The sequence below is a fragment of the Pungitius pungitius genome, chromosome 19 (genome assembly GCF_949316345.1).
Source record: "Pungitius pungitius chromosome 19, fPunPun2.1, whole genome shotgun sequence".
NCBI lineage: Eukaryota > Metazoa > Chordata > Actinopteri > Perciformes > Gasterosteidae > Pungitius > Pungitius pungitius.
In genome coordinates, this window is record NC_084918.1 from 5,784,607 (window position 1) to 5,808,511 (window position 23,905).

The window sequence follows — 23,905 nt, forward strand, 5'->3', positions numbered from 1 at the left end:
AAATTCCCAATCGTTTCATTCTGACATTGAAACACGTGTTTGCAGGGATTGTAATAATCGGTCAACCTTCCTTTTGCCACCGCATCACCGGACGGACAGATTTGGAGACACCTGACGTCTGCGCCACGTGGACGTGCGCGTACTCCCGTGTGGCTGCACGAATCCACGCCGTCCCGACGCGGGCTGACAAACGGGCACTCAGCCACAGGGCGTCGTGGGGAAAGTAGTGAGCGCGAGCGCTTCTTCCGTGAGGTGCCCACGCTCGCATCCTCCCGTGCGCGATGACACCGCGCGCCCTCCCCCCCCCCCCATCATTTCCCCGCCTGCCCGCGTCGCAGTGCTGCGCGCGATGACCGGATAACTTTTAAACCTGCACGAGGGATGCTTTTCCTCGATGGCATCTGATGAATTCTTCACTGGGACACAGTAACAGGTATTTTAAATCTGTATTTTAAGTCAATCGGCTTGTTCAAATAACAACAAAATAACATTCAACACCCCTTTTTAAGTTTTTTTAAATTTCTGCTTTACAGCCTCACATTTCATTCGTATGTTATTCTTCTTATATTCCATCTATTAAAGGGAGATCTCATTTGATCGGCTGCACATATTTGATACTTGTTTGCGTGCGCTCTGATAGGTGAGCATATGGCGATCTCATTTAATGTGTTGCTGCGATGTATTTCGACCCCAATCTGTCGCGGGATGAAGAGCCCGATAAGATGCACTATCACTTAATTAATGACATTTTTAGACTTGGGGTTAATCAAGTTTCCATGGCATCTTGTTTGAATTTGGAAGAAAATGTTGTCTTAATTGATCTGATATCATGTGAATATTGCTCTGATCTAAGTTATCTTTGGACATTTCGGTTAATGGAACTAAATACAAAAAACCTCCCTCTATTACAGCCATAGTGGCTTCCGAACAGACTGCAATGTGTATGTGGGCAAGTGCATTAAATGTCCAATGACCGCCAAATTACCCCCCCCCCCCCACACACACACACACACACAGGAGTTCTGCACATTTTTATTTGATTAAAAAGAGAAACAAGCCAGTGAAATGTGTTTCAATTACTAAATGTCAATTTATAATGACTCAATTCTGACTACGCAGCCTTGAATTATAAAATGTATGCTTTTAGTAATGTTTTGGTTGCATTCCTCGTGCAAAGCCTGATTATGTGATAAACTTGCTCCCATTTTACACCAAGGTGATTGTGCATCTTTAGATTCTTGTGTGGACAATCATTTGATACTGCAGCCATTGAGGCACTGAGTGGAATTAAAGGCCTGGAGAAAATCCATAAAAGCCTCATGGGTTTGAGCCAGGTCCAAAAAGGATCCGAGTGTCTCTGCGTCTTTGTCCCTTTCTTTTTTTTTGTCACACAGAGAGAGCGAGAGAGAGAGAGAGAGAGGAGAGGAGAGGAGGGGAGGGATCTGAGTGAGATGGATCAGCTCGGTTAACATGTAGACACAGGTGTGAGCCGTTATCTGGATTCAGCACAGAGGGGGAGGATTGGGAATAAGTGAGAGGGGAGGTCACAGTGTGAGGGGCCGAGCCCAGGTCCGGCACGGACTTAGTACCCATCACTGATGAGCTAACAGCGCTCAGAGGCACAGCGCCTCGTCAAAGTTACCATGTCTGCTTTGGACTCGCATTAAAAGCCATTTACAGGAAGGAAGGGAATAGAGGCCGACGGGAACGATCATAAATGCCTCGTGGATGAAGTTTGCTGTCATCGGGAGCTGTGCGGAGTTGATCGTCTGAGCCATGAGGTTCGAGGGCGCATCAATATGTGCCTCATTTCTCATTCAGGGAACACTACAGCCGGGACTGTTTTCAACTGTTTTATTCATCAGTTTATCTGACTTGCTCAAAGCCAAGTGATGTGTCCCAGCAGGCCTCCTACCTGAAATGATGAGGCCTCCATCCCCTGATGACAAATATGCTACACTCTAATCGAATAAGATGTGAGAAATGTTCAGTCTGTGCGTCCGTGTGTGTGTGTGTGTGTGTGCACGTGTGACTCCAACATCTGTGTGAATGGTAAAAACTGTGCTCTTCGCCCCCGGTCAAGGCCTGTCAAACGTCTCACCCCCCATGTCACCGGGACGTCTCCATGGCGACGTTTAGCAGCGCCGCGGGGGCCTGGAACGAGTCGGATGGCCTCCGGTGGGACTGGGAGAGGAACGGCACCTCTGAGGCGTCGGGGCCGGACGAGCGGAACTACTACGCCATGCTGTACTCGCTGCTCATCGTGGCCATCGTGTTTGGAAACGTGCTAGTGTGTCTGGCCGTGATGAGGGAGCGCTCCCTGCAGACCACCACCAACTACCTGGTGGTCAGCCTGGCCGTGGCCGACCTGCTGGTGGCCTCGCTGGTCATGCCCTGGGCCGTGTACCTGGAGGTGAGGAGGTCAGGGTGCGCCGTGGGTCCGAGGCCTTTTTATTGTCCGACGTACGTCACGTGTGTTTTTCGGGTCATTTCTAAACAGATGTTCTATAACACCTCAACGGTTGATATTGTTTCAACATCTGTTTTCTTCAAGGTGAATTGACAAGAAGCAATTTATTCATCCCTTTTAACTACTATCAATTTGTTCTTATTATACTATACTATAGACACTATTACTTTTGGATGGTTGATAAAATAAAAAGCTTATTCATGAGTCACCTTACAGGAAATTATTTAGTCTTCTGTCCTTGCTTGCAAACACTTTTTGAAATTCCAATTATTTTGAATTGGCCTTCGCAGGATTGTACATCATTTGTGTCAAACACAATTACCTTTTAGAACGTACCATCCAATCACAACATAGTCTTTTCATAAAGGATAAGTATAGGAGTGGGCATGGATCCTGATACGACTGTAACGCACACACACACACACACACACACACACACACTGGGGATTTAATTGTCATCAAAACCCCTGATTTAAATTGATTTGGGTTTTGATGTTATTTTTTCACATATTACCTATTAGTGATGACTCTCAGACGCCCCCACATTTCATCAAAGTAATACTCTGAGCACTGAAAATGCACTGCGTCTGTCTCCTGTTTGTGTAGAAGTGCGCGTCTGAAGCTCAACTTGAAGTAGAAAAATCATTCCGGTTGAAGTCCAGTTATGTTTGGGCAGCAGGGAAGCGGCTTGTTAAAGTTTGCTCACTGTCAGCAGAACGCACCGTTCCTCACAGCGTGCAGAAGATTCAACGGCAGGTCAACCATAAAAAAATATACACACTCAGCGGGAAGAAGCTGATATATTAAACAGGATTAAATGAAAAGGTCGTCTGAGGTCGCCAGGAACCTTGGTAGATCCAGTCATGAGTTGAACTTCCTCGCAGGCAGTCATGCTGTTCGAGCATGTGCTACATTTCAGATTCAAAGGGGAGACAATCCCTTAAGGAACGAGTCATTGAAAGATACTATGACAAAGGCACAATATCCATTCATTTAGCAGAAATGTAAAGGTCAGTGAGATCTTGGAAAAGAGACTTCCGACTGCGTGGCTGAGCACTGCCGCCGCCTCCAATCACAAGGATGAAAGGGTTTAGCCTGTTGTGGCTTCTGCAGGAGGCGCGCGGGAATATCTCCCCCCTCGCGCCTCCGGCGGGTACCGGTCACGTGCCCTTGAGCAAGCCGTCGCGTCCCTGGAGTCGATGTGTGGCTCGTACCTGAGGGAAGCGTTTGCATTGGCAGCAATGACTGAGCGCTCACTTTGCACAGTTCATCTTGCCCGCTGCCAGGGCCGACTACGGGAGCAGCTCTGTCTATGGCGCGCCGCTTACTCCCCTCGCTCAGGCCGAGCTTTTATTAGAGGCGGTTTGATGAAACAGAGTGTATGTATTTGACAGAACACAGGATTTAGGGATTTTTATGCGCTGGCGTTTTACTTTGGATTTATTTTGTTCCTCCGACTCCTGAAAACACTTCATCTTATGCACCGGTTTCACAAAAATGTTCAAAGGAGTAGTTTTCTGTGATTTACAATATTTCTTTTTTTTTTTTTACCACAGATACTCCATCTTCTGATTTTATCTTTTTACTGAGACATTCATCAGACTTGACTGTTGTGAAAGTATAGATCACATACAGTCATTTCAAGCACAATCGATACAAAGTGTCTGGGAGCCCCACTGAGTCGCCATCATTTGCCCATTGCACACACTGTTCAATATGTGTACCTCAGTCTTTTTCTGTGTGAGGGGGATTAAGTCAAAATAAGTACTTTGCACAGTTTTTGCAGCCTTGAGTAGCTCCTGTGGATACTGCGATGCAGTAAAAAAGTGTTGATCCATATGATTGCATTGAGTACACATTTTTTGTACTGTCTCTTAAAAAAATAACTGTTGCTGCACTTCCCTTCCTTCACTTCAAGTGCATATTTGGCAAAACCTTCCCGGTCTGATAAACATTGTGCTAACATTGGGCATGTGAAGTCTGGGAATGAATGTTAGCAGGGACTGTTTCCACCCTACTGTGTTTGTCTCTGTGTATGTGTGACAACCGCGGACTCTCTGAGGGAGAAATTGCTGTCTATTTACATCTTGTTGAATGTGTGTGTGTGTGTTCCTGTACTTAGTCTCATGTGTGCCTGCCACCTCTCTTTGTAGGTGGGCGTATATTCTCTGGCTCAGCACTCAGCCACTGCTGCTCGAAACCATTTATCTTTGTCGGACAGTTATTACCAGGCCTCATGGCGCCTCAGTGAAAGCCTGTCGGTCTCACTGCTGAGAGGAGGAGGGATGGGGGAGGGTGTGGGGGGGGTCTTGGTTTGGGGTCTTATCGGTACAGAATTCGGGGTCGATGTCCTTTGGTGACATTGACCCCGAATTCCCTTGAACGCTATCCATCATTACGCATCATCACAGAACATTGTCTCATTTGCCCTTTGCGTCATGTACTTTGTGAGAGCAACAGATGTAAACATATTTAACTAGTGCATAAATTAGCCTAATTGATACCCACATTAGCATGAATGCTTAAGTTGAATACATCAAGGTGAACACGGTGGTAGTTTTGGCCTCTGGTTATTCTTAATTATTTTAAACGTAGGCCAAACGATCGTCATGTGTGCGTGTCCCCTCCTCCTCGCTTGCCCTTCTGTCACATGTGCGAGATCGGAGCGCCACGCTTCACGGTGGCGAAGGGGGAGAGAAAGGTGTGCGTTGATAATCTGCCTGTCTGTCCTGTGCAGGTGGTCGGCGGTGCCTGGCTTTTCAGCCGGCTCTACTGTAACGTCTTTGTCACGCTAGACGTGATGATGTGCACCGCCAGTATCCTCAACCTGTGTGCTATCAGCATTGACAGGTGAGTGCAGTGTGTGTGTGTGTGTGTGTGTGTGTGTGGTTACCTTCTTGTTCCACTTATACAGTGCATGACTACAGAAAATGGCTGTGACACTTCCAGTGTAAATGTCAATTTTACATATTTGCAGGTTCTTTTCTTAACCTCACCTGACAGATACTAAAAAAATCCGTGCAGAGAGCATGTACTTCCCACTCTTGCTCATGTCCTCTTGATAAATGTGAGTCGGTGTGCGTTTGTGCGTGTGTCACAGAATGAGAAACGGTTCGGAGGAGACAGAAATGAGGAACTTGTTATTTTATTTGATGTTGCAGGTTCATACTCATTAGCGGAGGAGGGACTGCATCCGTTTGGGCCTTTACAGTAAAAATACACTTTTGTATTTCAATTATTTATTTGCTTACTTTTCTTTTGGTGTCACAGTTAATATTTAATCGCGTTCCACAGTCTTTGAACCTCCCACCCGAAGGCATCGAGAGTTCAACCTCAGAATAAAATCGGAACCACACAAGGACTTGAGCTTATTTTAGGAGGTATTCACACATTTAATCAGTAAAAGCTTCTGATGAGCACTTTCATAACATACTTGTGATTCTTGTGGCTAAGGGACAGCTCCCAGTGGACCCCAAAGTCCAAGGTCAACATGAGTCTCCTACTTCTTGGTCATTTAATTTAAAAATTATTTTAAATTCGCACAGACATTTTCACCTCTTGCCTACAAAGAAAACAAGTTTGTCTTGTGTTATCGTTATCAAATGACGCCTTGTTGAGTGTCAAAATCTAGGTTCACTTTACAGACGCCTCTTTAAAGAGAGGCTTTAAAGTCAGTGTCAGCTCATTTAAGCCTTACTGTTTTCTTTCACTCTCCTCATTCTCGCTAGTTTAGCTTTCAGCAGCAGGCGGCAGCTGTTTTTAGGGAAATAGCTCCAAAAACTGACATGAAAAAAACCTGCTCCGTAACAAACGTCAGAGAGACAAAGTGAGAGTCTATCTGGGGAACAAGTGGAACATTTAGCAGCAGCAGATTTTGTGGAGACCAAAAGAGACGTCAGAAACGCGTCTCCATGTGGATGATTACTTGTTCGGATTCATGTGTAAACAGGCAGCGTTTTGCTCTTAACTTAACCGTACCAACTCACTGTAAAAAGCATGGATCACACTTGTTTCTGCTGCCCCCAGTTGGTTCAAAGGTTAAATGACAACAAATGAGTCAACACACAAACAAACACACACACACACACTCACAACTCTGCAGCCAGGACTACCTCTCAATACCATGGCCCTTAACAAAGCAGATGCTTAATCAGGCACAATAAAACGCACCAAACCCCCTTTTCTAAATTGCACATGCTTACTTTTTTTTTTTTTTAAATCCATAAAATGTTTCTGAGGGAAGAAGTTCTTTGGCGCCCGAGGATCTTTGTGATTGATTATAAGACGAGTTGACATCATCGCTACAGTGTGACACACATCACTGAGGTGATGAATAAAGGAAGCACCAGAGGCCTTGGGTGTCATTGATAGTGTGCAACACACCAGCATCACCTCCTGCGGCTGCGTTGATTATTCATGAGTTCATAAGCAATCTCCTTTGTGATAGTTTGGGAGATATTCGGCCCGTTGAAAGAACGAAGTGACCCGACTATTCGGAGGCAGCAAAAAAAAATACCAGCGAAGACGTTCTTGCGTCAGACTTCAAGGTGAAGTGTTTCCAAGCACAGCGTAGGTCTGGTTTTTGAATGGCATCTCAGAACAGAAGAGCCTTGGTTTTATCTGCACATAAAAGTGTAACTTAAAGTAGCAATAGATCAATAAATCATGGACTGCATTTTTCACTGCATTTTTTTTTTTTATGTCCGCTCTCATTCAACCCGACTTGATCTTTAACTGCTGTGCTCTGGTTTTGCCCAGAGAAGTAACAATTAGCCTGAGATTAAACAAACGTGGTAGTTATGTGGTTAACATAACATTAGATCCACGTAACATTACATCTGCCTCATCTGAGCCTTATGTACTGTTAGCGTACAGTGTTATTAACACTTAAATCAAAGCTCCACTTGGTTTATTGCTTGTTTTTAAATTAAAATGCCTATTTTGCTCCTCCTTTGTTGGTCTTTATATTTTACATCACGTGTGTGTTCTCTCAGCGGTGCTTTTTTTCCAGTTCATTCCAAGGGCGCTCTTTTACTCACTCTAATTAGTCCCATTTACTCTTCCATATCAGCGATTTTGTTTTCATTAAAATGTCACCAACTATTCTCCGTAGGCACACCTTTTCAAAGCAGACAGACAACAGTGTGTGTGTGTGTGTGTGTCTGCAGGTACACTGCAGTGGTGATGCCCCTCTTTTACAGCACCACCCATCGCTCCAAGAAGAGAGTCTTTATGATGATTGCCACCGTGTGGGTCCTGGCCTTCACTGTCTCCTGCCCGCTGCTGTTCGGTTTCAACACCACAGGTCACATCGACGACATCACCGCTCCGTCTTTCCCGCGGTTCATCGTAGCGAACAATCAATTTCATGCTGGATCTGACACAGAGTTCAAGGCATTATGTTAATAGGAATTTCGGGGTCAAACGTCAGTGTGCTTGCTTTTTAGGGTCAGTGGCGGGACGTGAAATGCAATCCAAAATCTGATTTCTGAGATGCGTTCTCTCAATTTAGTCAGATTCAATTTACTCCTGGCCTGTACTTCCCGGCGTGAGAAAATGTCGTACATTGTTTTATGTGTCTCTGTCTTGAGCTTTGTAAAACATGAGAAAATAACCACTCGGGATCCGAGACCTGAGACCATCCATGTCTTATCGTGCAGGCCGTTATCAGGAGAAGATGAGGGGGGCAGTTTTAGTTCAATCCAGATTAAAGCCACTGGAAATTTGGCTTGAAATAGGGAAAATGTGCAATTGAGCGTCTGATAAAGCATCACTAACATCTGAGTGAAAATTAAGCTTCAAAACTATCACAGAATCTAGTTTTGAAAGTCAAATTCGTCTTTTGAGTCCATTTTTGAAGCGTGCAAAAATCATATTATAGCAGAAGCAAAAAGGAGATTTCTGTTTTTAGACAATGAAGATAATGGTTTTTACCAAGCAAATTGAATTACAGTTGTAAGTCCACCACAGTTGGGATATGAAATATTGACACCCTATTATCTTGAGCCTAGACGCGAACAGAGAGGGAGAGAGAGATGTAAGAAGTGGCATATGCGGCTTGGATTTTGACAGTTTGTTCCCTAAACTTAATCAGGCATTTTTTTTGGAGGGTCTTTGATAATAACTCAATGCACCCTCAGTGTCGACAAAGTCCTGTAGGTGGAGGGGCACGTTGTGGGGACCATAAAGTCCACAGCAATGGATTCTGGTTGAGTGAAGTTACTGTTTGAGGAGAAATTGATCATTCGGAAAGCTGTTTTGGGGGATTATTAATGCTCCAAATAAATGAAATGAAATTGGTGGATAGACCACCAAACGATAAAATGACTGAGAAATGCGAGACACATTTGAATTGTGATTTTCGGCATCACAGACACGTGACTGCACACAATCAACAGCATTAGTCAGACACGGTGTAAAGCCGCTAACAACGATCCACACATTTGGATTAGTTCAATTACAATCAAGGCAAGATAATAGCTGCTGATTGCAGGATTCTGACTTTTTTCAATCCGCATGCCGCCATGCACCTATCAATGGAAAGGAGGGGCCGGTGGGTTCACGTGAGGTCAAAGGGTCCTCGCCCGCCCTTTAAAAGAAAAGGAATGAACAAGAACATCTCACCCAGACAAAATCTATGCCTTGCAAAATACAATGGAAAGGAACTAAAGGGAGTTGGAATGTGGCTAGAAATCCGTCTGGGCTCGTCTCCGTCGCTCTGTGTGTTAAACTACGATATCGATCCAGCGAGAGCAAATCACTCAAGTTTGTTCATGCCAACGTGCAACGTGCGTTTCACAGCTCTGCCCAACGTCTTTTTATATTTCACTTTACAGATCTCGATGGATAACTTTGGAACTTTTATTGAAAAATGCATCCATACCCTATAATTATTTAAATTAAGCCCTTTTCCCCAATAAATGGCGCAAATTTCTTTTTAACCAATCACAGCTTCACCTCACCCCCATTCTGATTTATCATGTGTAGAGAATATGAAAGTGTCTCAAAGGTTATTTTAAGGACAGAAGTTTGCTATAAATCACCTCCTGTGAGATTCTGTGTTTTGCGTTATGATTTTTTGTTGTTTTTTTGTGACTCAGATGACCCCCTGGTGTGCTCCATCTCCAACCCCAACTTTGTGATCTACTCCTCTGTGGTGTCCTTCTACCTGCCGTTTATTGTCACCCTGCTGGTCTACATCCGCATCTACGTCTTCCTCAGGATGAGGCGAAAGAGGATCATCTTCGGCCAGGCCAGCAGGAAGGTGCAGCCGGACTCGACTCCTCCGTCTGTGGTGAGACCATTACCGCATTTCCACTGTCAGCAACTTATTTATTAACCCACTAATGCAAGCCTGAGTTACATCTTAGACCTTTAGAAAAGCTTTCTTATTAGAAAGTGGGGTCTGAATTATTAAGATATGTTGCATTAACCACCATTACATAACTTTTTAGATCCAATTATGTAAATTGATTGTAATGCTCACAATAATATTACTATGCGATTTCAACTCCTAATAAGCTGATTTCTTTTCCCAACCGAAGCCTTATATTTGTCATGTAGAAACAGTCTCTGTTCCACATTTATGTTAATTTTCTTTATACTCCTAATGACTCATAAACTGCAATTTTCCTTTATCTTGGACCTATTCTGACGGACCTCATTAATAAAACCTCCCCCTAAGCCTCATTAGAGTAAAATAAAACGCTTCAGTCCAAGAAACTTTAAGTTAAAATGTTCAGAGTAAATGTAAATTGGCCTCTCAGCTGAGCCGAGGTCAAAGATGAAATTAAAAAAAATGTTCGGTTCATGAGCAGCTGACATAAGAAAAAAAATGACATCAGTTAAACGGAAAAAATAAACATGGATTATAGTTTGAAACAGATAACTGTCAATGAAATATCAAGTAATTCATGTTTATTTTGAGAAGCAACTTTAACTTTTGTTCTCTAGCAGCTGTGAGGTCTCACATCCATCACTCTAGAACTTGTCCCAGTTAAATATCATACAAATAATGGCTTTATCTCTAGAATGGAGACACCGGCTCATGTTTTGTGCATGTACTCTATTTCTAAAATCTGGTGTATAAAACAACATTATAATAACATGGTGTAACACGGCCAGCATTTGCTTGTTGTGAGGTTCCACTCCATTCCCTCCATCTTTGCACACTAATTCACAGTCAAGTCGTCTACTGTAACAGCAGTTTAGGTATAATTGGTTGTGGTTAAGCCTCGGTTTGTGATCTCATCCATGGGTGAGATCCAAGCCCTGCAGGAGATCAAACTGAGAGAGTTATAACAGAAGTGTGTTTTGAAATACTCTGGCGTATTGGTAAGAAAAACAAGTGAAATATCTTTATTTCTGCTGTGAGCTTTAATTGAGCCGCGACGCGACAGAACACAACAGACGTGAATCCTAATTTGTCCCTCAGAGACATTCACTCGGATTTCTTGGAGGTCTGACAAAAGAAACCCTCCGAGATGCATTGAATGAATCAATACTGAAGTGAATGGCAAAATCCATCTGTGTGTAGATTGATTGCGGCGTTTGAATGCGACGAGGCGGTCTGAGTATTTCTCTGAAAGCTATTCTCTTGCTTTAGGAGACCTGTCTGCAAGAAGCGACTCCCAAGGAAAAGCAAGACTTGTCACCTATAAGGATTGAAGTGGTAGGTTCTATTTCAGGCCAGAGACTCGACACAATAGAATCGATTTTTTTATTTTTTTTTCCTCCAGTGCTCTAGTTCCGCACAATGCCGCGCGGCCTCGCGCCTGACTAACTCCATTATTGACTGTGTTGGCGTATTGTGACACGGTTGGCGCGCAAGGTGTTTCTGTTTTTAGCGGCGTTTATTCATGTGCATCTGCGTCTGCACACTCCTGCGTTCTGCCGTGTGACCGCGGCTCGGGGCCCGAGGAGCAGCTGAGGAGTTGTGATTGTGGAGCTTGTTGGCGTCCGTCACCTGGTCGGCCGAGCGGAGTCTGTGGATGACGCACTGCAGCACCTGCACGCCCCACAGACCGCTGAGAGGCGGCGCGAGCAATGATCTGTCATTCATGATGAAATGAGTGGAGGAGAGGAAATGGCACGTTGCGGGCTGTAGTGGAAATGCACATTACACAATACCCAAAGTGTCTTCTAATCATTCCAAAGACAAAAAATTGGAGGAAATATTTGCTGATACAAAACACTAAGAATTAAATACACTTGTTAGCTAACGACATTGGCCAAAGCTTGTGCTTCTTGATACCTCGACAGATGTCCCACAATACACCCAACTGAGAAGTTGAGAATGTTCCTCGATTTGGGTCGCGGCTTGTGATTAAGGGGTGATGGTGGGTCCCGGAGCCAGACCAGTTGAGAACCACTGATCTAGAGTATTCACCAAATTACTGTCTGTCATTTTGCGCTTGGAGGTTAGCATACAATACTGTAGGATTATCAGAGCTTTTTTTACTGGAATGTCTTGCCTGTGATTGTGAATGAACCAACACGTTAAAGCTGCGGGCCAGAAACCCTAAAACAACAGTTAACACCTCCGTAGAGTTGGGTGGTAATTCCAAAGCTGGTTCTTGTTCTTCTGCGTCTCACGCGATGTCCATAGTCGGAATATAATAACAAGAGCAGCTTCAATGACAATAAAAACTATTAAGGCAATTAAACATGTCTGCCATCGTGTATTCCCCAACAGCAGAGCGTAGAGCCTTCAGGTCACTCCAAGCCAAACCTCCTGTCCGGCTGCCTGTGGCGCAAAAGGCCAAAGACGGGACCGGTGGACGCCTCCGCGCGGCTCCAAGTGGACACGCAGGACTGCTGCAGCATCACCCACGCCTCCTGCGGCCGCACCGAGCTGGATCACGAGGAGCAGCGGGGAGCGGAGGAGGAGCTGGAGGAGGGCAACCAGAGCGAGCGGCCCTCGGTCAGGATGAACTGCGAGGTGAAGGATCTGTCGAATGGGCGGACGCACACGTCGCTGCAGTCGATGGCCCGTTCCATCAACAATCAGCGGTTCCGCAGCATGCACGCCAGGGAGAAAAAGGCCACCCAGATGCTCGCCATTGTGCTTGGTGAGTGGAAACTGTCTTCACTGGCTGAAATGAAAATGCGAATGTCACGGAAAGGCAGCCTAAGGCAGCCAATTTGCCACCCGGTTTACCTGTTGTGCCTCTCTCACCTGGCGACGACTGCACCGGCGTGTCTCCTTACCGAATGCGCCGGCTGCACGTTGAGTTCAAATGTCAGAAGTGTCCGGCTGTTTTCCCGGGATTGCGGAGCGCGTCCACACACACACACACACGCTGTAGCTCGTGACACAGCTTACACGCGCTCCAATTACCGGCAAGGTTGCTGCAAAGTCTGGTCAAGTTGGCTCTGGCTTGGCACTGATCTCGCCGACAAATTAGATGTGTCTCATTATTTTACACCGGCGTCAGTGAAAACCTTTTTGCACACATTCGGAAACTGATTTCTTCTTCCGCCCACTTGCCATCTGCTTTAAAGCCAACTGAACACGTGATGTGACCCCAATTATAGAGCTTGAATTTGGTGTTTCAAGTGAGCTGCAGCATTAATAGCCGTTTGTTCATAATAAATACCCTGTTTGCTGCTGCTCAGCATACTAAGTGACTTGAACACTTGCCTATATTTTCAACACAAAGCAAAGGTTAATTGTGTTATAATTTACTTCTACTCAAATCACTGTCATTTTTCTGTTTTGTAAGCCGTTGATTTGACATGAAGGTAAAAACCAAACACAGAATTTTCATTCTAGTGCCACCCAACTAACACCATGAGTTGATTTGAAAAGATGAAGTTCATAAGATTTGTTCAATAGCTGTGTTCTGTTGATTTTTCAAGCAAAACCACTTAGCAAAGTAGTTAGTAATTAGTTAATGACTGATAATTACGATTCATTATCAGCTAACGTTGAGCCTTGAAAAAGGACCTCCTGCTGCTGTTGTTTGTAAGCGAGTTAGCTGGGCACGCTAATGAATGCAGTTGGTACTCAAATATATGAGCAGTAAATATCCCCCTGTAACCCCACATAATAACCGTAATTAGCTAACGACTACATGTAGTATTATCAAGTATTAACATTTGCAGCTTACGTCTCAGCAGATAGAAACACTGTTTCTTACCATTGTTGCTCTTGTGTCTTTTCGTCCGCTCTGCCCTCTCTCCGGGCGCTCCAGGGGTGTTTCTCATCTGCTGGCTGCCTTTCTTTGTGACTCACGTTCTGAACACCCACTGCGGGACGTGCTACGTGCCTCCGGGGCTTTACAGTGCTTTCACCTGGCTGGGTTATGTCAACAGCGCCCTCAACCCTGTAATCTACACCACCTTCAACGTTGAGTTCAGACGGGCCTTCATCAAGATCCTCAGCTGCTGAGGGAGACGGCACAATAACGATGGATGTAAAGGCGTCTACGGCTCGAGCGCGGTGCATTTGGTGAAGAAAAAGGCCACAGATTCACGCTGGTCATGTTCGGGAACAGCGAACAGGAGTTGCACAGGAGCAGCAAGATGAAAAACAACACGCTGTGGTATGCAAAGACTTCAAAAAGAAGATGATACTTTAAAACACACTTTTCTTCTGAACAGGGCTTGGACTTCTGTTAGAACAGTATTGCTCCTCAAATAAACTCACATTGTTACAAGCATTCAGTCGTGTTATTATCGCAAGTGGTTCAACTTCATTGTGACATATCTTGTACAGTTATGTGTGCTGCTTTTTTGGCACCGGACGTTACAATCGATGTAAGTTTGGAACCTCGAGATGAAGAATTGAGGCTTGTTAATTGATGGCAGAGCTGTGGGATATTTCATTCTGAGGCCCGCTGCATTTTTGTGGATTGACTGATGACTCGCACCGCCCTTTGGACCCTTTATTCACAAATATCCCCATCAGATACCCTGCAGTGCATGGACACATCAATTGTCAAAGGCGTTCACTTGAATTGCGCTGGAAGGAGCGGCTTTGGTCCCTGCCGAGACTTGCGTCATTCTGAAGATTGTAATACATGTGGATGTGGAAGCATTGTGTTCAATGTGGATAGAAATGTGAGATTTTGATGTATTGCACAGTGAAATCAGTTTTTGTTTTTTTCTTAAAGAGACAGTCTGTTCATTGGAGAAGCGTTTCTGATGTGTTGATGCAGAGCAGCAGCTTTGTGATCTTAACAAATCAAGCGGGATTGTAAATCGTGACGTGTGCACAAAGCATTCCCTGCAGGGTGCTGTAAATAAAAGAACGGATTAAATGTTTCCAGGTGTTCATAAGTATTAGGTATATCACGGCTTGTGTATGCATTCAGAGGTCTTAATGTTGCTGATATTGGGAGACACCATCAGCTATGTGTGCTTTTTGGGAGAAACACGGAAAAGATCCGGCTGAGTGAAGGACTTAGGGATTTAAAGACGGAACCATTGACGCAGCAGGAGAATAAAAAAAACACAATGATGGATCGTGGATGATGGGAGATGAGAGTGGGCAGGAGTAAAGCTGAAAAGGAACTAAGTGAAAGAACCACCAGGGGTAGGAGGTTGATGGATGAAGGGTAGCTGCGGCCTGCATCTCAACCTCTTACTCCTCCTAAGAGGCGTTAACACCTGCTCCCCTGACACTTTGCGACGAGCATCGAGTTGGCCCCCTTCCACTGAGACGACTTGTGGTTATAAGGCGCCGTGAGTGTGTGTGTGTGCGTGTGTCTGTGTGCATCACTTTATGTGTGTGTGCTGTGATTTGTGAGGAGCATCCAGTTCAACCAGAATCAATATTTAAAATATATTTATATTAGAGGAGTCTTTGACATTTAAAAACGTGATGGTGTAATCAGGACATAAAGAGGTTTGGATATGTGATGTTTTCGCTTCTGTAGTTTCATTTGAGTGTGTGTTAGTCCAATTAAAAAGGCCTTTTGTGTTGTGTAAATGCTGTGCACATGTGCCTCTAGATTACATCGACTCATTCAGAAACAATGAAATTAATTTACAGTAAGAGGTTTTTAATCAAACGAGCCCAAAACCCCAAAGGCAGGAAGGCGCTCTGTTCATCACTGTGAGACTGGACTGTTCATTACATTCAATCATATGAAGTATCCAACACTGAGAGTAAAATGTAAAGGGGTTTCATGCCTCTCGAGATGCAGGTTACAAGGTCATAGAAAGAGTTTCCCTTTGGAAGCATGAATGTGATCATCCAATTTCAAGGCATTGGCTTATATATATATATATGTAGCTTAAGCGCAAGTTCAGTCAGGAAGACAACCAGTCTGACTCTGTTCGCCTCCTTTGCAATTACTCTATCAGCTGATTGGAGGCGGGCACATTTTAGTAACCAATCAGATTCTACACACGGTTTCCTTAAGCCAATCACATTGTTGTTGTCAATCTTTAAAAGTGTTCTCCTCTCTGTTGGCTGTCAGCTGTCATTTCAGCGTGTAGCTGAAGCGAGGCGAAGCGAAGCAAAGCAAAGCGTTCAATTAGCGGGTCCGGCACCAAAGTCTTGCGGTAAACTCCGATTGGACGATGATCGATTGTGGAGAAACTAAATCAATAATCTGAGCCGTCGTGCAGCCCGCCGAGGTACCGGCGTAGCAGCACTCGCCTACGAGGCGGAGCAGGAAGCAGTCATGCTAAACGTAAGAGCGCGGTACCAAGCCTCCTCTGCCCAGGTGTGAGTGGGTAAGGCTCACAGCTGGCAGACGGGCGGAGTGAATCGGAAACAGACCATTATGTTCCAATGGCACAATAAATGCATTCAGCAGAGGGTACAGAACAAGAAGCAAGAGAGTACAAATAAGTAAGAAGCCAAACTACAAGTGCTTTATTAAGAGCCAGGGCGTAAACAGTCGGGTTGTTGTTAAGGGGTTACGTTAGATCTCTCTGAGGGAGCGACAAGCACCCGCTACGCGGGCTAACCGGGAGAGCGCTACGCCCCGGACGGGCTCTCCAGCTACTGCGGGACATCGAGGACGGGAATCTCCTTCATCTCCAACGCCTGGGAAACACGCAGCATTCCGTCCAGCAAGCAGCCTCTCAAAAGGCTAACACGCGGTAAGGCAAGTCGACGCTCCCCATCCACGTTAAACTGCTAACGTAACGACACGCTCAGCTGAAGCTCCGCGATGCAAAGCTATACCCCGGTTAGCATTTATCCGGCCGTCCTCTATGTGATGCTAGCGCAGCGTCTGGTTAAGTAAAGCACTGTTTAAAGTACCGCTCCACGGGGGAGCACGTAGCTCTGGCGTTGTTTGTTGCGGTGTAATGTAATGTATACTCTGAGGGGGAGCATGAGCTAGACTCGTACGGAGCTGGGTAGCGATCTCAGCGCGAACTACGGGAGTAATCGTTCTGCCACCAGTACCGTAAAACTTTCAAAGTCCTCAGGCCCACTCCACCGCATTGACTACAAGGAAGGGATCCTCTACACGACCATAGCAGAATAACGGCTTCACCTGGACTATTCTATAGGCTATGATGTAGATAATGTATATGTCGTGAACGCAAAACAAGGACCAGACTTGAGGCTTTAATCAAAGCAATATGACAATGTTTATTTGTGACAGGAGTATTCAGTCCTGCAGTCATACGTGCACGGACCTGTTGCAATCTGTCTAGCAACAGCATGAAAGGGCGCTTAATTCAAAGTGCGCTCGGAATATAAAGTCTGTAAGAGCATTCTTGATTGGTTCACTATGATGGAGGCAGCTCCTTTGTTTATGACCTTCGGAGAGCCCCATTGGAGCACAGGGATGTCTATCCCTTCAGGCTCTCGGATCATCACGTCTCCTGTTGTTCATGAGTTCACTGCATACTTGAGACAGTTTGTGTGTGTGTGAGACATGTTGGTCTCAATATTCTGTTTTATCTACATTTGACCCTGGAAGGGCGTGCAGTTCTTTAGCAACAGGTTCACTCCATTTAAGGCTGTTTTGCGTGTGAGCCATGGTCACCCCGTCCCATGTATGGACGTGACCCTGAGAGTGTGTGCAGCCTTTTTATCAACATGTTTGTGTGCTCCGGGTCATACACAGCCTCCACTCGTTATTAGTATTCAATTATTGTTCAAGTGTAATTGCAGTCTAGCGTGAGCATGCATGATTATATTTAATCCTCAACATATAGCATAAATAAATACACTACAGGACCACTAGCAATAGAATAGAATAAAATAAATAATGGTATGTCTGTATGCAGGTACATGGGTTTCGAGGCTTTCAAGCAAAAGAAGTTAATAACAACTTGGACAGGAAGCTTTCAAGGAACTCTACTTTCTCGACAGTCAACTGCGCTCTCTAGCCGTGCGGCATTGGGTTACCCAGCGCCGATGGCCTGTCAGCGACGCGTCAACCACCTGCTTTGGACATGGAACAGTCATTGCGGCAGCAAGAAATCTTCGGGTAGGAGGTCCTAAAGCCTAGTTTATGGTCCTGCTTTTCAGAGAAACGCAGGGGCGTGCTTGGTTCCACCCTCTTGCGAACAATGTTCTTGCGGGATGCGATTGGTTGGCTAACATCCTTTCCATCCATCCTTTTCGCATAATACCGGCATTTTAAAGGATGCTAAGCGATTAATCAGATTGAATAGCTTCTGTCGGAAGTAATGTGGAAGTAGGACCACTTATTCAACCAGTCATTGGCAAACTACAAGGACACCCATAGGGACTCTAATTCAGGGCGGGAGATCTCTGCAAACGTCGGGTGGCTGGTTAAGGGGTCCGATAGTTCTGCAGGAGAACACGGGACAAATATGTCCGCGAACAGCGGAAACAAATGAACAAACAAACGGCTTTCACACACCAGACGTCGTTCTCTGGGTCGTCTTCAACAAGGGACGTTGCTCCACTGTGCTGGCAGTGAAGTTCTTTGAAGCACGTGCAGGCCCCTTTAGGAACACTAATTGGGACGAGTCATCGACACAAGTGCGCGTAAGATGGAGCTGCATTGCAGCACCATGCAAGCTAAACTACACTCGCAGCATGTTGACGAGAGATTGCGTTAGAGTGAGAGGCTCTTTTGCCATATGCTTCATCTCAGGCGGACCTGCGTTTCCTTTCTGCTAGCAGGACATGGCGTCTTTGCAAACTGAATCTGGCAACAGGATCGGCACGGACAGAGCGTGGATGGCAGGGGTTTCATATGATTAGGGTAACCGCCACAACAGCGGTTCTGATCAGCAACTTGAGACAATGCAGGCCATCGTTTTTTGGGGAGGTTCAGTCAGAGCCACAGCTGGCTAGACCATGGCCTCCTTTCTTCAGATGATTGCATTTAGTGTGACAATAGAGTGCAGCATTAATATCAACTAAGGTTAAAATTCTTTTCTTAGCTGGCTGAAATATTAGATGGTCCACTTAAGGAAGTTAGTATCTACAGTACGCAAGGCATTCGTTTAGGGGCAGCTACGTTAAACTATAAACAAAGGTATCTCCTCTTCATCCCTGCCACTAATGGGACGTTGAACTGCGGCAACCCCTACAGTCACAAACATCGAGGATGGTAAGTTGGGTTCAGGAAAGCTCTTTTCGTTGGGTGGTTGCCGATGTAGCAGTATTCCTCATGCAGGGTGCTGCAGCACTAAATGGTTCCCACAATATAGGCAGGGGATCTTCTCTCGTGTCCCTAGAAGTCCTTGCACGCCCGAGGGTTAGACTCTGTAATCTGGCTCAACTTGACAAGTTTGCAGTTCTAGGAAGTAGCAACTGCACTAGCACGTCGAATGGCAGCTGCTATCTGCTTTAGCTACTGTTAAGCATTTTAAACCCCCCCTATCTTCGCAGGTTGCGCACCGGCACTGGAGGTAGATCTAACCTGCGTTTTCTGAGCGCTCACCCCGGGAACGAGTCACTGGCAGGTTGCGAAATGTCGCTGCAATTTCCCGTCTCCAGACTTCCTATCGCCGCCCATGCGGCTCCGGACCTGGCCCATGCTCAAAGCTCCACTAGAGGCTGTCCTACACACGCTCAATACAGATAAGGGCTAGAGCTGCAGCAGCTACCCAAGTGAGTGACAAGCTCACCGCTGACAGGGCGGTGGTCGGCGGCTGCTGCGACGTTCCTCCAGCCTGACCATAACACGGTACTTGCAAGATCCCTGAAGCGGTAAAAGAACAGGCAATCATGCATATAACTGGTGGTGGTGGTGGTGTATTCCCTTGGCAATGTGGGGAGGTCACTTCAGCGTCCCCTTACAGTGGACCGCCGTGGTTCCTTAGTGTCCCTTGGAAGAGAGGCCGTAGGGTCCCATCAGGAGGTCATCATGCAAAGTTTGTGGGCCATGTGTGTAAGACCCACCATATGCCATGATTCAAGTGAGGGCCGTATGTGTAAGTCCCAGCAAGATGTCATCTTTACTATGGAGGGGGCCGGCTGTGTAAGACCCAGCAGATGACATCAGTCAAGTGAGGGCCGTATGTGTAAGTCCCAGCAAGATGTCATCTTACTATGGCGGGGGCCGTATGTGTAAGACCCATCAGGTGACATCATTCTAATGAGGGCCGTATGTGTAAGTCCCAGCAAGATGTCATCGTTGCCATGTTGAGGGCCGAAGGTGTAAGTCCCAGCAAGATGACATCATCCTAAGTTTGTGGGCCGAGTGCGTAAGTCCCAGCAAGGCAACACAAGTTTCAAGGTCTGGGGCCGATTTCGTAAGACCCATCCAGGTAACCTTCTTTCTAAGTCTCAGTCTGGTAAACCCGGTGGGCGATCGGCAGTCCATTGCGACGTCCTATTCTGGGCTTTGACTCACCAGATCTCTTACCTCTGTTTTGACATCAACCCATGCAAGTTTAACTTCAGTCATGACTAACTTTTGGCGTTTGCTTAGGAATTTCACTACGGCAGTGGGTAAGGTATTTATTTATTTACTTATTCGTAGAAAATAAATGTCTTTTGGGGATTGGGCTTATTGGACCTCACTATCCCTGCCTTCGGGGATAGTACTTCGTGATGGAGTCCAATCGCCAAAGACCTTGCACAATTCATATTTTATGCTTGTGGAATAAATTATTGTATTACTATTAAACGAGTCTCTCCTGATTGAAATGTAGCTTAAGCGCAAGTTCAGTCAGGAAGACAACCAGTCTGACTCTGTTCGCCTCCTTTGCAATTACTCTATCAGCTGATTGGAGGCGGGCACATTTTAGTAACCAATCAGATTCTACACACGGTTTCCTTAAGCCAATCACATTGTTGTTGTCAATCTTTAAAAGTGTTCTCCTCTCTGTTGGCTGTCAGCTGTCATTTCAGCGTGTAGCTGAAGCGACCCTCCTCCACCCCTGTCACCTCCAGTTGGCATCAGCGTTGTTCCTGGTTCATCACAGGTTGCTGCTATTGTTTACACCACCTCCACCAGTGTCTGGACTCCAGGGGGATTGGGCTTATTGGACCTCACTATCCCTGCCTTCGGGGATAGTACTTCGTGATGGAGTCCAATCGCCAAAGACCTTGCACAATTCATATTTTATGCTTGTGGAATAAATTATTGTATTACTATTAAACGAGTCTCTCCTGATTGAAATATATATAGACATATTTTTATTCTGAAGGTAATGCAAGTGTTTGGAGAGCTGATCGAGTGTCTAAAATTGTGAGCTTTATTAAACTTATTTCCAGATTGCATCATTCTGCAAATAAATTCGTGACGTAGTAATCATTCAAATCAAATCACTGATCAAGTGTTGTCGTCTCCTCGAATATTCCTGTATGACTGGTTGACATACTAATGATTACTAATTTATTTCTTATTTCTTCGGCACTATGACCTTTTTCATCACACCATAATATGACTTCTTTATGACTTTTATTGACAAACTGCACTATAACTTGTTCATCACTATTTTCAACATATATAGTATGACTTATTTTGATATACCGCACTATGACTTTTTAAACCTACTATAGTCCCACTTTCTAATACCTTTTTCACTTATTCCAACATACTATGACTCTTATTGACAAACAATAATATAACGTGGTGTAACATATAATAAAGTTCTTACACCAGAAATTGAACACCTGCTGCTCGGGTGCTTATCAGGAATCCTATGATAGACCATTTGAGACCATTTGAGATCCCAAAATTTCTTTAGTCATAATATGCCATGACTTTTGTCTTGATTTCTTAACTCTGACTTCTTTTGGACTTTTGTGACATCATATTACTTTTTCTCGCTTTTTTCAACATGGATATCATTAAAAACTATAATAAAAAAACAAAGAGTATGCTAAAAAAATGTTTAAAAAAAGCGTTAGTTCAGTAAACGATAACACATTTCATAAAGATGTTAAATAAATCCTATTTAAATTTCAGTGTATCAAAAAAATATCACTAAAAAAGTCCCACTAAAGTAAGTCAGTCCGTCTCATATTTCAACAAAAAGTCAAAGTGAAAATATGTTGTTCCATTTTCTTTGGTGCACTCAAATCTGGTGGCTGTGTTGTTGTAACCCCGGATACGTACACAGTACCACACCACGCCAACTGATTTCAACAGGTTTACGAGCAGCGCACCTTTGGGGGTTTTAACTATAATCTGTATGACATCCGTGTGTCTGATGTGTACATACAAACAGCGGCTTGCCTTTCTTTGTGTCTGCACACATTTGTGAGGAATGCACGATGTAGCATGTACTGAAGATCAGACCCATTCACTGACTCGATTTAGCATGTGTGAATAAAGTGAACGGGGGGAGGATCAAGGTGAATCAGCTCGGGTGGAAGGTAGAGGGTTTCGTCGTTTCTGGAGTTGAAGATGGCACTTTGAAAAGATGAATGCTGGAGAGTCTTCATGTTTCCTCGAAAGGAAAGAGCATCTTTGTGGGAGTGAGGGCTGCTCACTTTTTAATTACTCATGTGATGAGAGCCCTGTGTGGTTTTACACTTTCTAAAATCCCTGCTGCTTTGCATGTCTGTGACTGAGAAGCACGGGATGACATACTTCAGACCTAAAGTGCCACCACTCACAAATCTTTTTCTTCTTCTTTTGTTTGTTGTCAAGGGTTACCAAAGGGCTCGGTGCATTTCTGTGGTTGCATGGATATTGGGTATCGGCCACTGTAGTCCTTGGCAACCGATACAGACGTTGATTACAGACAGGGGTGCATGCACGCCTTGACTGACATTCAGCCTGTCTCGCTCTCCTTCCATAAATGCCTCCCACTTTTTTTTTCCACCCACCAATTGTGTCAAAGCAGCACATGCTGCCATTACTGTTAATTTGATGTCATTATAAGGTTTAATGATCATGTGCAAGGACAGAAGCATTTTTGCATGTGTTGGTAAATGAGTTGTTGCGATGTAACGTAACATTTATACAACGTTCTCTTTGATTAGCATGTAAGATTCAAAAATAGCAAAAAGGACCGTTCATTGGGAAGATTACCACGTTGAAACTTTTCTTTCTTTTTCTTAGCAATATTGCAAAGTACACAGGAGAAATATCGTTGTCTTTTTGTCAGGGGAACCGGTGCGACGCCAACATCCAGTTGGACGTCGTCTCTGGAGCACTTCATACTTTTTTTGTTGCATGTGTTGCTCGGTGTTGTAACCAGAAAATGTGAGAACCTTGCTGAGTAGCGCAGCTTATTTATACTCCAACAGAAAACATGGAGATCTTAAGCTGCCGGCTGTGTGACGTGTCAACATTGTTTCTGCAATCTCACTGCCGGAAGGAGTAGACACAGCAGTCTCCATAGAGGAGCCACTGTTATAATAAAAAAAAAATGCCCTCTTCTGTGATTTCAAGCTATTTTTATATATCGCCCCCGCAGTCACCGATGGCTGCTGGATGTGTAGAACCATCTAATGGTTATAGTGTGGCTGCTTCCTGTTCTCACATACCATTCATCGCTTACAACAGTAGTGGCATCAAAGCAGAGGAACTGAGAACAACTGGGTTTAAACCAGAAGGGGAAATGATGGTGGGGCAGCATATGGGTGAATATGTACTTCATTCTGAATGCATAATGTGGCCAGCTGGGAAGTCAAAGCCCTGTAAAAATGTCAGCTAATTACAGAAGATGAAAGTAGGTGGTGGAGTTATCCCAAACATTCAGACATGGAGTGATACATTTGTGAAATAGCAGCACAGCTTTTTCCATTCGCATTAGTTTTCTTTATTAAGATATATGTTGACAAAAAGGGATTACAAGTGATTTCTTTTGCATGACTAGAATGAATTTACCCCTCCAATTAGGATAGGGGAGCAAGATTTTGCCAACATCGTTAAAAATCCAAACGATACATACACATTTATACACCAGTGAAGTTCATGTTAAACCAAGGTAACTGGACTTTGTGTTCTTTTTTTTAATCTTCTGCAGCTGTCTGTGCGCTCTGATAGCAAATCTCCACATGCTCCTGCACAGGAGGTGATGCCTGGAATCTCCTTAGCAAATGAAAGGTGCAGCCTTACTCACATCGTTCCTTGGTGT

General features: G+C 44.8%; 1 protein-coding gene across 2 annotated transcripts; it reads left to right on the top strand.

The window, feature by feature from the left end:
• The first annotated feature begins 219 nt into the window (after nt 1-219).
• On the top strand, nt 220-15,703 carry drd3 (dopamine receptor D3). Of its 2 annotated transcripts, XM_037456339.2 has the most exons (8): nt 220-433; nt 2,084-2,413; nt 5,208-5,320; nt 7,639-7,775; nt 9,571-9,764; nt 11,076-11,141; nt 12,165-12,540; nt 13,666-15,703. In XM_037456339.2, the coding sequence occupies exons 2-8, from the start codon at nt 2,126-2,128 to the stop codon at nt 13,860-13,862; spliced, it is 1,371 nt and encodes a 456-aa protein (XP_037312236.1). In that variant the 5' UTR covers nt 220-433; nt 2,084-2,125; the 3' UTR covers nt 13,863-15,703. The 2 variants fall into 2 exon arrangements, with proteins under 2 accessions (XP_037312236.1, XP_037312238.1); XM_037456341.2 differs by lacking the exon at nt 11,076-11,141.
• The last annotated feature ends 8,202 nt before the right edge of the window (nt 15,704-23,905 follow it).